The sequence below is a fragment of the Panthera onca genome, chromosome C2 (assembly GCF_046562875.1).
Source record: "Panthera onca isolate mPanOnc1 chromosome C2, mPanOnc1 haplotype 2, whole genome shotgun sequence".
Taxonomy (NCBI): Eukaryota; Metazoa; Chordata; class Mammalia; order Carnivora; family Felidae; genus Panthera; species Panthera onca.
Genome location: NC_138347.1, coordinates 120965353 through 120979017, shown reverse-complemented (window position 1 = coordinate 120979017; position 13665 = coordinate 120965353). Strand labels below are relative to the sequence as shown.

The 13665-nt window shown below is 39.1% G+C and overlaps 1 protein-coding gene across 1 annotated transcript in view; it reads right to left on the bottom strand.

Moving 5' to 3' along the window:
- PCOLCE2 (procollagen C-endopeptidase enhancer 2) overlaps nucleotides 1–13665 on the bottom strand; it is a 61697-nt gene that overhangs the window by 13990 nt on the left and 34042 nt on the right. The window contains exons 3-5 of the mRNA XM_060640912.3: nucleotides 8958–9213; nucleotides 5192–5316; nucleotides 2164–2300 (exon numbers count right to left, since the gene is read on the bottom strand). Of these exons, the coding sequence (XP_060496895.2) occupies nucleotides 2164–2300; nucleotides 5192–5316; nucleotides 8958–9213 (518 nt within the window). The remainder of the gene's footprint in view (nucleotides 1–2163; nucleotides 2301–5191; nucleotides 5317–8957; nucleotides 9214–13665) is intronic.

The window sequence follows — 13665 nt, the reverse complement described above, 5'->3', positions numbered from 1 at the left end:
AACTGTGACATCATGACCTGAGCTGAAATCAAGAGCTGGGACACTTAACCGACTGAGCCACCCAAGCACTGTTGGGCTTTTCAACATTTTTGCCCTCTGATGATTTCTCTTTTTTTTTTTTTACCAACTGAGCAATGCTTAAAAAAATTTTTTTTAACTTAGGAACACTGTTTGGTATTTGTTGTGGTAGGATTTTAAAGGCTATCTTATTTTCCATATCGCTAGGAAATGGAATTTGAAATTTTTTTTTAAATACTTGGATATAAAGACAAAGAGAGACATGGTAGAAAAAGCTACAGCAGGATAGGGGGTCAAGAAAGGGTTACTTTTCTTCCCCTTATTTCAGGAGAACTTAAATTTTTGGCTATGGGAAACAAATAATAAAGGCAGAGGCTAAAGATGGAGATGATGGAGAAAAAAACAGGGCTACTAGGTAGAGGGGAATTTCAAGGGAGAAAAGGAGGAGGTCAGATGGAGGATACAGATGAAAAGACTGGCTTGGAATAAAGGAGGGTGTGGTAGGCTGATAATGGCACCCCAAGATGTCCGCATCCGAATCCCTTGAACATGTGAATATGTTACCTTATGTGCGAAGGGACATTGCAGGTGTGATCAAGTTCAGGATCTTGAGAAGGAAAAGAGTATCCTGGATTGTCTACTTGGGCCCTAAATGTAACCACAGGTATCCTTAGAAGAGAGAGGTTTGACTCCAGGAGAGGAGAAGGCAATACGATGACAGAAGGACAGACAGGAGTGATGTGCTTTGAAGATGGAGGAGGAACCACAGCCAAGAAATGCAGCAGCTCTTGAAGCTGAAATAGGCATAGAAACTGATTCTCCCCTCAGAGCTTCCAGAAGGAAACAGCCCTGCTGACAGCTTAATTTTAGCTCAGTGCAAGGGATTTCAGACTTCTGACCTCCAGAATTGTAAGAGAATACATGTATTGTTTTAAGCCACTCAGTTGGTGGTAATGTGTTACAGCAGCAACAGGAAAAAAATACAGAAGGAACACCTTTGCTAAGAGCTTAGAAATGGGCCTTTCTCTAACACATTTGGCTGCAGAGTCAAGTTTGGGTATAGTAATGTTCAAATTTTAGCCAATTTGTATGTATTAACAATTCTTAATATTATCAAACAATATAAATGAATTTAAATTGAAAAAATGAATTTAAAATGAAAAATACCTTGTTTTAACTTAAATGTGTCTGGGGGAATCATAGACATGCATGTAAAATCAGGTGATGCGTATAATCGAATTATGTTTAAGCAACAGAGTAGAAAAGGGTATTTAAAAATTGACATAATGGTGACTTTGACAGCAAACTGTAGTAACGTCTTTTTTTTCCTTAAGATTTTATTTTTTTAAAAGTAATCTCAACACCCAACATGAGGCTCGAACTTACATCCCAAGATCAAGAGTTGGAAGCTCTACTGACTGAGCCAGCCAGAGGCCCTAAGCTATATTAATTTCAACTGAGGCTTTCTCCAGTATTGTATGTGAAAGGGTGAAATATCTTGCACCAAAATACATGTGTTGCACCAATACAGAATAGGGAACTAAGAGGAATTAAGCAACTGGCTCGATGTCACACAGCTAGTAAGTAGCAGAGCTCTAAGCTCCATAAACGTTTGCTGATAAATACACAGTGCCTTTCAGGCTTACCCAGCAAACATATGAGCAACACGGTGAGGAAGAGGTACAAAGCAACAAGAGGTCCAGGACAAGTCTCTGATCAGGTAAAACCACCTGGGTCATCATGAGCATCCAGGTTTCCGTATCTGGATCCCCAAATTTCAGCCCCCTGCTTTTTTCTCAGAATTTCCCCCTTCCACTCTGATGCTTGAGCTCACCTTTGCAGGGCAGTGACGTATCCAGGTATCTGGCTAGTATCTGGCTCTGGGGCATCACCAACTCTGCATCTGTTATCTGTTTGGCCGCTGAGGCCTCGCTACACTCATTAATGCCTCCTTACTCTCTGGGTTGGCTATTTTTTGTGCTGGGGCTGTATGGGACTCTACTGCCATGGGACAAACCCAAGAATTTGTGAAGAAAACAACAACAGCATAGAATCTTCCAGAAAATAAAATATAATTGGGCAGTTTAATAAGAAAGAAGTTTAGAGCTACTAAAATATTAATGAAATAAAACAGGTGCTACTTACGCGGGTGGACTATCACCACAATACTTTCCAATTCTCTTAGCGTCGTTGACTTCCCCACCATTAAACACAGCCACAAAATCGTATCGGCAGTAGTTATCACGCTCGACATCAAACTTCTCAAATTTTAATTCTATAAGCTTTAGAGAAAGCACAACATTAGAAATGTCAAGATAGCTTTGAGGAATAATCTCACCCAGAAATCTTCCTCTCCCCAGATCCGTAGGATATCATGATTTTCCTTTGTCAAGAAAATATTCCTTCTGTTTGAATTATTCATTTCTTATGGTTTTCATATTTCTTCTGTAGTTCACAAAACTGTGGTATTACTTTCCTTTAATTTTTAATCATTCCAAAAGGTCATCTCAACCCTAGTTAAGATCTTAAATTTAGGAGACCTGTTCACCTACAGCTACAAAAGTATGGGAACACCACACAACCCTAGCAACCTACATTAAGACCATAACTGGATATGTGTTAGAGTGGGAAGCAGAACCTATGCCAACTTCATTCTTCTCGGAGATGTTCCCCTATGTTAGTGTATGCTGGGGTGTGGTGTAAGTGTATGCATTTGGGTGGTGGATGGAGTTGTTCCCCTTACAAGGGAAAGAGAACAACATTCCTATCACATGCAAAGGAGTCAAATTCTTTAGGACCAGAGATTCAGGAAGTGGGGACTGACTGTGATGTCTTCTTGAAGTATGTCTGAAAAGTGTGCCTACTGAGTTGAGCACAGCCTACTTGGTGATGTAGTTGATTTTTGAAGAGGTTGCATAAAAGCACTCATATACCAAGTCAGTGTTAGACTTCTTAACTATTTCTTAACTTTTTTTGCATAAGTACCAATAATAGTGTCCAAGTTATTCAAGTCAATAGGAAGTTTTGAGTTAACAGGCAATCATTCCCCTCACAAGCAGATTTTTCCAGAGCACCTCCAACATATGAATCAAAGGAAATCTCACTGGGCTCATAAATACCCACGGCACCCAGACAGCTGATCTCCACTTTTGCTGGGCAGCAGGTGGGCAGGTAACCCTCCCTGCTGCTTCGGGAAGATAATGGGCATTAATTCCTGTTAGGACAGGCCCTAGATATTAGCTAAAGAAGACTCACACACAGTAACCTAGATGAATATGATAATAGCAACAGCATCACGGAGGGATCAAAGGTAAATTTTGGCTTTGAAGATAATTGTCACATATCTACATATTTACCCACCTTTAAAAAGTCAGCACCAGTTAAGGGTGAATAATAGCTTATTCATATTTAGCAGTGCTTTAAATCGTATTAAAATACTTCCTCTCTGGGTCCAATAACTTCTCACCAGTTGGTAATAAAATGTTTTCCAGATTATTAAAAAATTGGCTGACCTTTCTCTACTTAGTCATATAACAGCTTTTAGAGAGAAGATTAAAAAATAAGTAAATAAGTAGGAGAATAGAGGGGGAAACTATGATAAAAAATGAAGGTTAAGTCTTTATTGGAAGAAAATGCCCAGAGATTGGCACAGAAATTACTCAGGATTTAATTTTCCCAGTTTATTCTTCTCTGACAGCGCTTCCAGTGATTTCAGACATTACAACAATGATTAAAAACTCAATTGGCTAAAGTAAAAAATCACGTTAATAAAATGAAACCCAAGTTTAAATTTAAATAAAGAGATAATAGAAAAAATATGCTGAATTGTAATCTGCAAGTATAATTAAGTTGAAATTATTTAAACCAATATATTTACAAATGTCACAGAAAGAAAAGTGACCAAAACCATCTCAAGAATTACATACTGCTTAAATGTTGAGAAATGTGATTTTTAAATGTTACTTTAAGCTATAAAAAGTTAAATAAGTTTATAAATCTTTCATCAATAAGTAAATGACCAGATTTTTATTCTTAAAAATAAAACTGGGTTTGGGGATTACGATCAAAGTGTGTGTGTGAGTTCAAATCACCAATCTGCATGGTACGTTTGCCTGAATAATTTAACATTAAAAAATGAATATATGGCAAATAGTATCTGTGTAAGTGATACAAAAGATGAGTTTATTTTTTATTTTTTTTAATGTTTTATTATTTATTTTTGAAAGAGAGAGAGGGAGAGAGAGAAAGGGGGGCGGAGGAGCAGAGAGAGAGGGAGACACAGGATCCAAAACAGGCTCCGGGCTCTGAGCTGTCAGCACAGAGCCCAACATGGGGCTCAAACCCACAAACCATGAGATCGTGACCTGAGCCAAAGTAGGACCCTTAACCGACTGAGCCACCCAGGCGCCCTTCAAAAGATCAGTTTAGAAAAGTTTTTTTTAACAGTACCATAATGATCACCATCTAGTGTGTGATTAAAGTCTGTAGTGTTTGTAACAATAATAATTCTTTGTTTTCCAACATCCACAAAGTAGACTTGGTCTACTCCCATGCTAAGTTTTCTCCTGTAATTAATATCTAAAAGTGGTTCCCAGAAAAGATAAAATTTCATATAACCACAAACTAATAAGCACTGGAAAACTAAGAACTTCTCTCTTGATTGTTTTAGAGGATTGCATAAAGTTATTTGTGGGGAACCTGAACAAATTTTATGTTAAACAACAACCAAAAAAAATCCACAGAGCAGATTAGCTTTCAGACTTGTTCTCTGAGGGGAAGATGTGGTGTGCTTGCATTGGCTTTGTCCCAGTGAAGCTGTCAGGTGCATTTAGCGTGTGAACAAATGGCAACCTGAAACGTGTACATGTACTTGGGGATTCTAACCCTCCCGTATTTAGTCACTGCTGCTTATAACATTTTCCACAGGGTTAAACAATCTCACAGGGATTTGCTTACTATTTACATTGAAATTTAAAAATTGTATTTCTATAATTTATATAATTAAATACATGACTTAGCAAAAGCAATTTTAATCTGGGTCTTTTATGAAGAGATACCTGTGCCCAGCAGGGCCTTCCTCACCCTGCATGCTAAGCTCTTGAAAGATGGGCCCCTCATACCATCTAGGCAATTCACATGTGCATGCTTTCTTCAGATTTTCAGGGAAGCTTACCTGATTCTTTGGGGCTACAATATGCCACACACAAGTGACTCCTGCAGGGTAATCACGGTCAGGCCAGTTGGGGGTTTTAAAAGAGCCAGAAGGTCTTTCAAGGCGTCCTCCACAATACTGATCCCCTAAAGTTATTAAGTATGAAAAAAAAATCCAAGTTTATATCCTGATATAGGTCATGGCAATGCAACTATAAGGAGATTGGGAATTTGGAAAATTGATGATAGTACAGTAAATAAAGGCAATGAGAGAAGCTCTTAAATTTTTTCTTAAGAAATGGTCTCCACATACATCTCCCTGCCCTCCACACACATGCTGAATGATCTCTGTTACTTGACATATCACATCAGCACAAGAGAACACAGGAGTAGAGTGAGAGCTATCGCTTCTTTTCTTTCTTTCATTTTTTTGGACAAGTAAAGACAAAATCTTTGGCCAAGAACTCATTCAGAAATCATGCAGGCTCAACAAATTACACAGATTTTAAGAACCCTCAAGGCAGAGGTATTTATTAATAGGATTAAAACCCAGGTGCATGGACAAAATTTGAATTAGTTGGCATATAAAACTCCCACTACCAGAAAACTTTATATGCTATACATCTTTAATATTTTTAGGAATAATTTTTGTTTGTAAAAATAATACGGGTTTATAAATTTTCAGCAATACAGAAAAGCATCAAAAAAATAAAAAATTACCCCAAATCCAACCACCTAAAACTAACCACAATTAATATTTGAGAAACATCATTTCAGACATCTTTATGCACATGGACTGATAAGTCAAGAGAAATAATTTTAGAAAGATATTTTAACACCAAGTTCTAAATTTAATTTTACTTGAATTTAACTAACAGAGAAAAACTGAATTCAAACTAAGGGAACTAATAACTTTAAATATTTTTTTGACACAGAAGATAATAATTCTTAAAAGGCATCTCTAAGAAAATGTGTTATAAAAATTGAGGTTGGATAATTTATAAAACTTTTACTCATGGAAAATTTCAAGCATAAACAAAGTAAACAGAATAACATAATGAGCTTCTATGTATCCATCACCCAATTTCAACAATTATTATCATTCTACTATTCTTTTTATTAATACTAATGTGCAATCCCCACCACCTGATGATGATGATGATGATGATGATGATTGACAGATTTCAGGGAGATAAATTCATGTACAATGAAATGCATAAATCTTAGCTGTACTAATTTGAAAAATTGATCTGCCCCTGAAAGCCAAACTACTAGGATGATACAGAATCTATTTCCTACCAAACTTCTGTATCCCTCCCCAGTCAGTCTGCTGCCTCTCCACACCACTTATCTGAAAAATTCCACCGTAGTTTTACTCTGGACCTTCATATAAAAGGAATAGTGTATTGTGTATTCTTCTGTGTCTGGCTTCCCCTGCTTATAGGGGGAGGCATTCATGTTGCTGTGTGAGTTGGCAGTTTGTTTCTTCACTCCGCTGAGTAATATTCCAGCATATGGAAATACCTCAGTTTGTTTACCTCTTCTCCACTGATATTCATTTGGGTGTTTCCAGTTTGGGCTATTGTGAATGGACCTTCTGTGAACATTTTTGTAGAAATCTCTTTGTGGACATGCGTTTTCATTTTGCTCGCACAAATACCCAGGAGAGCAATTCCTAGTCCAAGAGTAGATGTAGATGTAGATGTTTAGCTTCAGAAGAAACTACTAAAAATTTTCCCCTAGAGGTTGCAGCATTTAAATCTTTTATTTTTTTTATTTTTTATTTTTCCCTGAGAGAGACGGAGTGTGATAGAGGGAGGGGCAGAGAGAGAGGGAGACACAGAATCCGAGGTAGGCTCCAGGCTATGAGCTGTCAGCACAGAGCCTATCGTGGGGCTCAAATGCAAGATCAAGTCGGATGCTTAACTGACTGAGCCACCCAGGTGCCATGAAAATTTCTCTTTTTACTTAGATTTCTATAATTTTAATGTTCCTCAGTATGGCTTTTTTTTTTTTTTTTCTTTTTTTTTGGTCCTGTTTGGGGTTTGTTGATCTTCTTGGCCCTATAAATTAATGTTCTTCACTAAATCTGGGTAGCTTCAAACCATTATTTCTTCAGACATTTTTCCTGCACTATTATCACTCTCTTCTGGGACACAAATTACACATTAGATCACTTGATATTGCCTCAATGGTCTCTGAGGCTTTTTACCTTTAATCTTTTTTTCTCCTGGTTCTTCAGACTAGGTCATTTCTATTCAAATCCACTGACTCTTCTACCATCCCCAATCTGCTCATGAGCCCACCAGGTAAATTTTTAAATTTCAGACTCTATCTTGCAGTTCTAGAATTACTTTTATTCTTTTTTATAGATTAGCTTCTCTTCTGAAATTTTCAGTCTGTTACTTATTACACATGTATTTCCCTTTAAGTCCTTAGATTTTATGTCCTTAGACATATTTATAATAGCTACTTTAAAGTGCTTGTCTGCCAACTGTAACATCTGAGTTATCTTAGGATTGGTTTTTACTGACTGCTTTTTACTGGACTCTAGACACACTTTTCTGGTTTTATCAGAGGACTAGATATTGGATATGATGAGATATTAGATATTAGAGATTCTAGATTCTGTTGTGTTTCTATGAAAAATGACTTTTGTTCTAGCACTTGCCTAGACTCAAGCTCAAAGTCGGTCTCCCTGGCAGCAGGCAACAGCTGTAATCTCTGTTCACTTTCATGTTTCAGCTGATGCTTTTGTGCCAGGCCAACTGGATTCTCCTCTGCACATGTAGAGTTTGGCTGCAAGCCAAAGATTTAGGTAGATTTTATATGTATACTTTGTGCGTCAATTCCTCTGTAGCTTCCAGCCATGATTTCCTTCCAAACATTCTGGCTGCTCTGTCAGCCCCAGATTCTGTCCTCTGACCTCTCAGACCAGTAATGTTGCACGATAGCTCAAAGCAAGAACAGATTAGGGAATGACTTCAAGCTAAAGGCTCCAAATTTAACAAATCTTGCCCACTGCAGTTATCTTTCTTTATACATATACAAATATTTACTTATTTTTGAGAGAGAGAGAGAGAGCGCAAGCGTGAGTAGGAGAGGGGCAGAGAGAGAGGGGGACAGAGGATCTGAAGTGGGCTCTGTGCCAACAGCAGAGGGCCTGATGTGGGGCTTAAACTCATGAACCATGAATTTATGACCTGAGCCAATGTCAGACCCTTAACTGACTGAGCCACTCAGGCGCCCCACTACAATGATCTTTTAAGGGTAGAGGTTTCTACCCTTGGGTGCTCATATGTACTGACATGAAAATTCCCCCACACATAGTTCTCAGTGAAAGAAAAAAAAAGCTGTGAAACACTATGAATGTATGGCCCCACTTACATTTTTAAGAAGCTATTGCAGAAGTACATATGTATAAGTGCATACACAAAGGTATGGGACCACCACCATGGCTCTAAGAGGGGACTATAAAGGAGTTAAGGGGTACGTATCTGTATCTGTATGTGCATATACATATGTAAGCTTCACATTTTTACTCCATAAGTTTCTGTATTTGAATTTTAATAAGAATCACATAGGCTTTAAGAAAAAGAGATTTTTTGAATGGTTTCCTAGTGGTTTAGTGGCATTTTCCAGCTATTTTTGAGAAGAACTGGTCTTAAATTTTAGATTAAAGGAGTGAACACATTTAAGGTGCCCAGAACACAGCCTAACACACAGTAAGCATCCAGTAACTGTGAGCCATCATTATTGCTGTTATTAGCATTATGTGGAAACGATACCTCTTTCATTTGGTTCGGCAGCAGAGAACATGGCCATGAAGCCATTCCCAGCTGTGTTGGCGTCAGAAATCATCTGCACCATCATCTTGTTACTACTGGACACAAGGGCTCCAGGCCGGAACGTGCCACAGAAGCGCCCAATACGCTGGCCATTGGCGTGACCATTGTACACATCCACAAAGTCATAGCGGCACAGGTTGTCACTCTCAAGATCTATGAATCGGAAATTAAGAACTACTACTTTTCCCTCGGGAACCTGAAAAGAAAAAGACCAATTGGAAAACCATGTCATGAAAACAATACCTCAGGCCTTCACGTCTAGCCAATTACTAAAGTGAGCAGATGAAAGTATAATACTCAAGATGATGCTTTTCTTCCCTCAAATGTGAACTCAGCAAAGGTTTTCTACCATAACGAATTCCTAATAAAATATAAGTATTTACTCTCTTTTGGAAAATCCCACAATTCATTAGGGTACACAATCTTATGCCGAGGGAGTTTATCTCAACAAAGTTGCAAAATATTGGGCCAGTCTTATTAATTGATAAGTCATTGCTTACAAAGAATATCAGTCCTGATTGCACCTTAGCACACATTTGCATATTGTAAAACACCATGGCACCCAGAGGTATTGCTTGGCAAAGAAACTTACAAAATATCATTTTTCACAAATAATACAACAGGATAATCTCTATATGTAGAATCTCTCTATGAAGATCCAACTGAAGGGATTATTTGGCAATCATATACTTAATTTATACATAATTCAGTTTGGGTCCTGAAAAATCTAGATCAACTATTTACACTGAGTACACTAAGTAATTAAAGAATCATCTCTTCTCAAGTCACTGAGTTTTTGTTTTCCACATGAAAACTTTATACACTAGGCAACCTTGAAACACAATGTACTAATAAAAAATATGAGTTTTCACTTTCTCATAAGACTTTCTTCACCATAATTTCTTCCATATATTTTTTATGATGCTTCCCTTCTTGATTCCTGAACAGACAGAAAAAAATGGCTACAAAAGCATTTGGCAGGATTTTTAAAAAAATTTTGTTTATTTATTTTGAGTGAGAGAGAGCAGGCACTTGTGCACAAACGATCAGAGGAGGGACAGAGAGGGAAGGAGAGAGAGAGAATCCCAAGCAGGCTCCACACTGTCAGTGCAGAGGTCAACACGGGGCACGATCTCACAAACTGTGAGATCATGATCTGAGCTGAAATCAAGAGTCAGATGCTTAACTGAGCCATCCAGACACCCTACATTTGGCAGGATCCTAACAAAATCCCCATTTCTTTTCTAGTTCACACCATCTTTTAACTTATTCATTCAAGTATTTGATCATAAAGTCTCAATCAGATTTGTTTTACCTTTTCAACTAGATGAGATCCCCCACTGAATGGCCTAAGAATTTCATTCTGTAAAATCTTACAGATGACAAAAGTCAGTGATTTAAGAGACAAAACAAACCCACAACCACCAACAGAGGTTGGTTTCTATTCATCTTAAATAATTATCTCATACTCAAGGGTCAATAGATGCTTTAAGATAAATATGGCTTTCCATGTTGGTGAGTTCAATGTCATAAATTCATTTTTCTGTGATAAGATGAAGTGTTTCAGTGCTATTTGCCTTTTGTATCAAACACATACACACCCCATGGTTAAAAACTGGAGTGCAGTAGTCTCAAGAGAATATTTTGGCTTTGTCATGGCTGTATTCTAATTGCTAGGAGCTTATCTTAAAAGGGTGAGTATTAGAAGCTCCAAAGCCACAGGCTATGAAGCTGATAACAGAAAATGCAATTTAATTTTGACACATTCTGAGATATCTCTTGTAGTATTTCTCTGGGCTTTTGTTGATGTTATTGTTGTATTGATCTTTTTTTGCAGACAATCTCTAGCCTATCATCAGAAAATTAGAAAAATATGATGCCACATCTGTAACCTTAAATATAAGCAATCTATCAATCACTGAAAATTTTTTGGTCAAGAAAACCATTTCTGAAGTAGATTAATTGAATGTGGATTGTCCTTGAATGAAGAGTGACTGTATGTGTAAATGTGTAGATAAACTGTGTGGATGGTAATTCAAAGCTATGAGTCTCTTCCACCCACAGAGTATAGATATAAAAGAAGGGAAGAGGTGGAAGGATTTACCCTTGGAGCACTCTGATGTCATCACGACTTCCAGATAAGGTCAAACCGAGATAGAGACTGAGTTAGGAACCAGTCAGAAGGGTGTGGTACCCAGAAGCCAAATGAAAAGAGTGTGTTCAAGGAGAAAGAACTAGCCAGCCGAGTCAGGTGTGGCTGCTGAGTCAAAGAGGATGAGGACTGAGAAATGGTCACTGGGTTTAGCAACTAGAGGTCACTGTAACTCTGACAAAGCTATTTTGGTGGAGCACCAGGGATAAAGCCGGATAAGAGACGATCAAGAGAAAATGGGTGAGAAGAATTGGTGAAAATAAATAGGGACAAGCCTTTCAAGGAACTCTGCTGGAAAGATGATCAGAGTAATATGTGGGTACCTGTAAGGGGGTGTGGGGTCAAGGCAGGAGAGTTACAAGGGGCTATGTTAAGTCTCATCTGCATGCCAATGGGAATAACTCCACAGAGAGGGCAAAACTGAGCAGAGTAGGAGAGAGGGGCAGTTGCTGGGGAATTGTCCTTGGGTAGGCAAGGGAGGATTTGCTCTAAGGCACAGATTGGGGCGGTGGCCCTAGATGCACCTTTCTGCCTAGTAAGAAGAAGGGAGGCAGGTGCAGGTGGCGTTATAGGTGAGGCTGTGGGAGCAGATGAAATTTTTCTTCCGTGAAATAGAAAACAAGGTCATCAGCAGCAAACGTGGCTGTGAGAGGAGCTACTGGGAGTCTGAGAACAGGGGAGAAGGTGTTTAAGTGGATCAAGGAAGGGCAGCAGGAGTGTCAGGAGTGCTGAGGGCCCATTTGAGGTAAATAAATTAGAAGTGAGGCCTGTGCTTCGGATTCTGTGTGTGTCTCTCTCGCTGTCCCTGCTCACACTCTCTCTCTCTCTCAAAAATAAACAAACATTGGGGCGCCTGGGTGGCTCAGTCAGTTGAGCAACTGACATCAGCTCAGGTCATGATCTCACGGTTTGTGAGTTCGGGCCCCACATCAGGCTCTGTGCTGACAGCTCAGAGCCTAGAGAATGCTTCAAATTCTGTGTCTCCCTCTCTCTCTGCCCCTTCCCCACTCTTGCTCTGTCTCTGTCTCAGAAATAAATATTAAAAAATTTTTTTAAATAAACAAAAACCTAAAAAAAAAAAAGTGAGTCCTCTCTTCATGGTTGTGTTTTTCCCCAGCTAAACACAGCCCCCTGGGTAGAGGTGCAGGGCAGGTGGAGAGTTGGATTTAAGCAGCAGGGTTGGGAGGCTGGAGGAGTGGGGTGTAGTGTGCCAAGCAAGGACTGTGGAGGAAGAGAGGGTCCAGAGAATTGAGGACGTAGGCAGAGGAGTGACCATAATGATGGCCCATGGAATCTAAGCTGGGTAAGGACAGAAATCATAAATCAATGAGGTGAGGACAGTTACAACATAGATTGTGGTGGAGACGAGGATAATGGAAGCGGGTGCCAGAGGAACAATGGAGGGTAAGTGTATTGGAGGACAGAAGCTGTAAGACCCAACAGGATCCTCCATGTAGATACTGAAATTACTATAAATTATAACCAGGAAAAGTGTTGAAGACAGGGTCAGTGAGCCAGGGGCTAAAATTTATAAGAAATGAGGAAGATTGTCCCAGGGTCTTTCTGCAACAAGATGAGCAAACAGGGGGCAAAAGAGGGCAGAGTCTTGTTTCACTGGTAAGTTCTCAGTTCTTTGACACTGAGAAAGTTCTGTTGAGTCCTTTCTGTGGTCAAGCTGGATACTCATTTCCAGTGGGATAAGTCAGCATATGGTCAGCAGTAGAAACAAGGTTACATCACTGAAATTTTGAACACATCTTGATCCCAATAACAAACCCTGGCAAAAACTCTTTTAAAGGAAGGATGCAAAGAGCTTTATCAGTTGAGGTCTACCATAACCAGAAACAAATGCCATCTTGCATTGAAGGCCAAAGAGCAATCTATTGTGAGGGAGACACATACTGCGGCAAACTCTCTCACCACAACAGCTGGTCTTCATTTTTATGAGAGTAATCCAAGATTATCTGATGCCCTGTGATGTGAACTTTGCTAAGAGTTCCTAGATGGTCATTCCAAAGGACTTTATAAAGCATATTCTCCAAAGATGACCCCCACCACTATAGTCTGTACTCCTGATTTTTGTTAAGAATATATATAGAGATACATATGTAGAGTAATACAACAAACACCTGGGTACCAGCCATCCAGAATTAATTATTGTTAACATTTTGTCAGCTTTTTTGAGAGAGAGAGAGAGAGAGAGAGAGAGAGAACATGTGCAAATGGGTGAGGGGCAGAGGAAGGAGAGGAAGAGAATCTTAAGCAGGCTCCATACCCAGTGCAGAGACCGATGTGGGGCTCAACCTCATGACCCCGAGATCATGACCTGAGCAGAAATTAAGAATTGGACGCTTAACCAATTAAGCCACCCAGGCACCGCCTGTCAACACATTTTTAAAGTCTCCTTAAAGATTTTGAGATAAATGGGGCGCCTGGGTGGCTCAGTTAAATGTCTGACTACAGCTCAAGTCATGATCTCATGGTTCATGAGTTTGA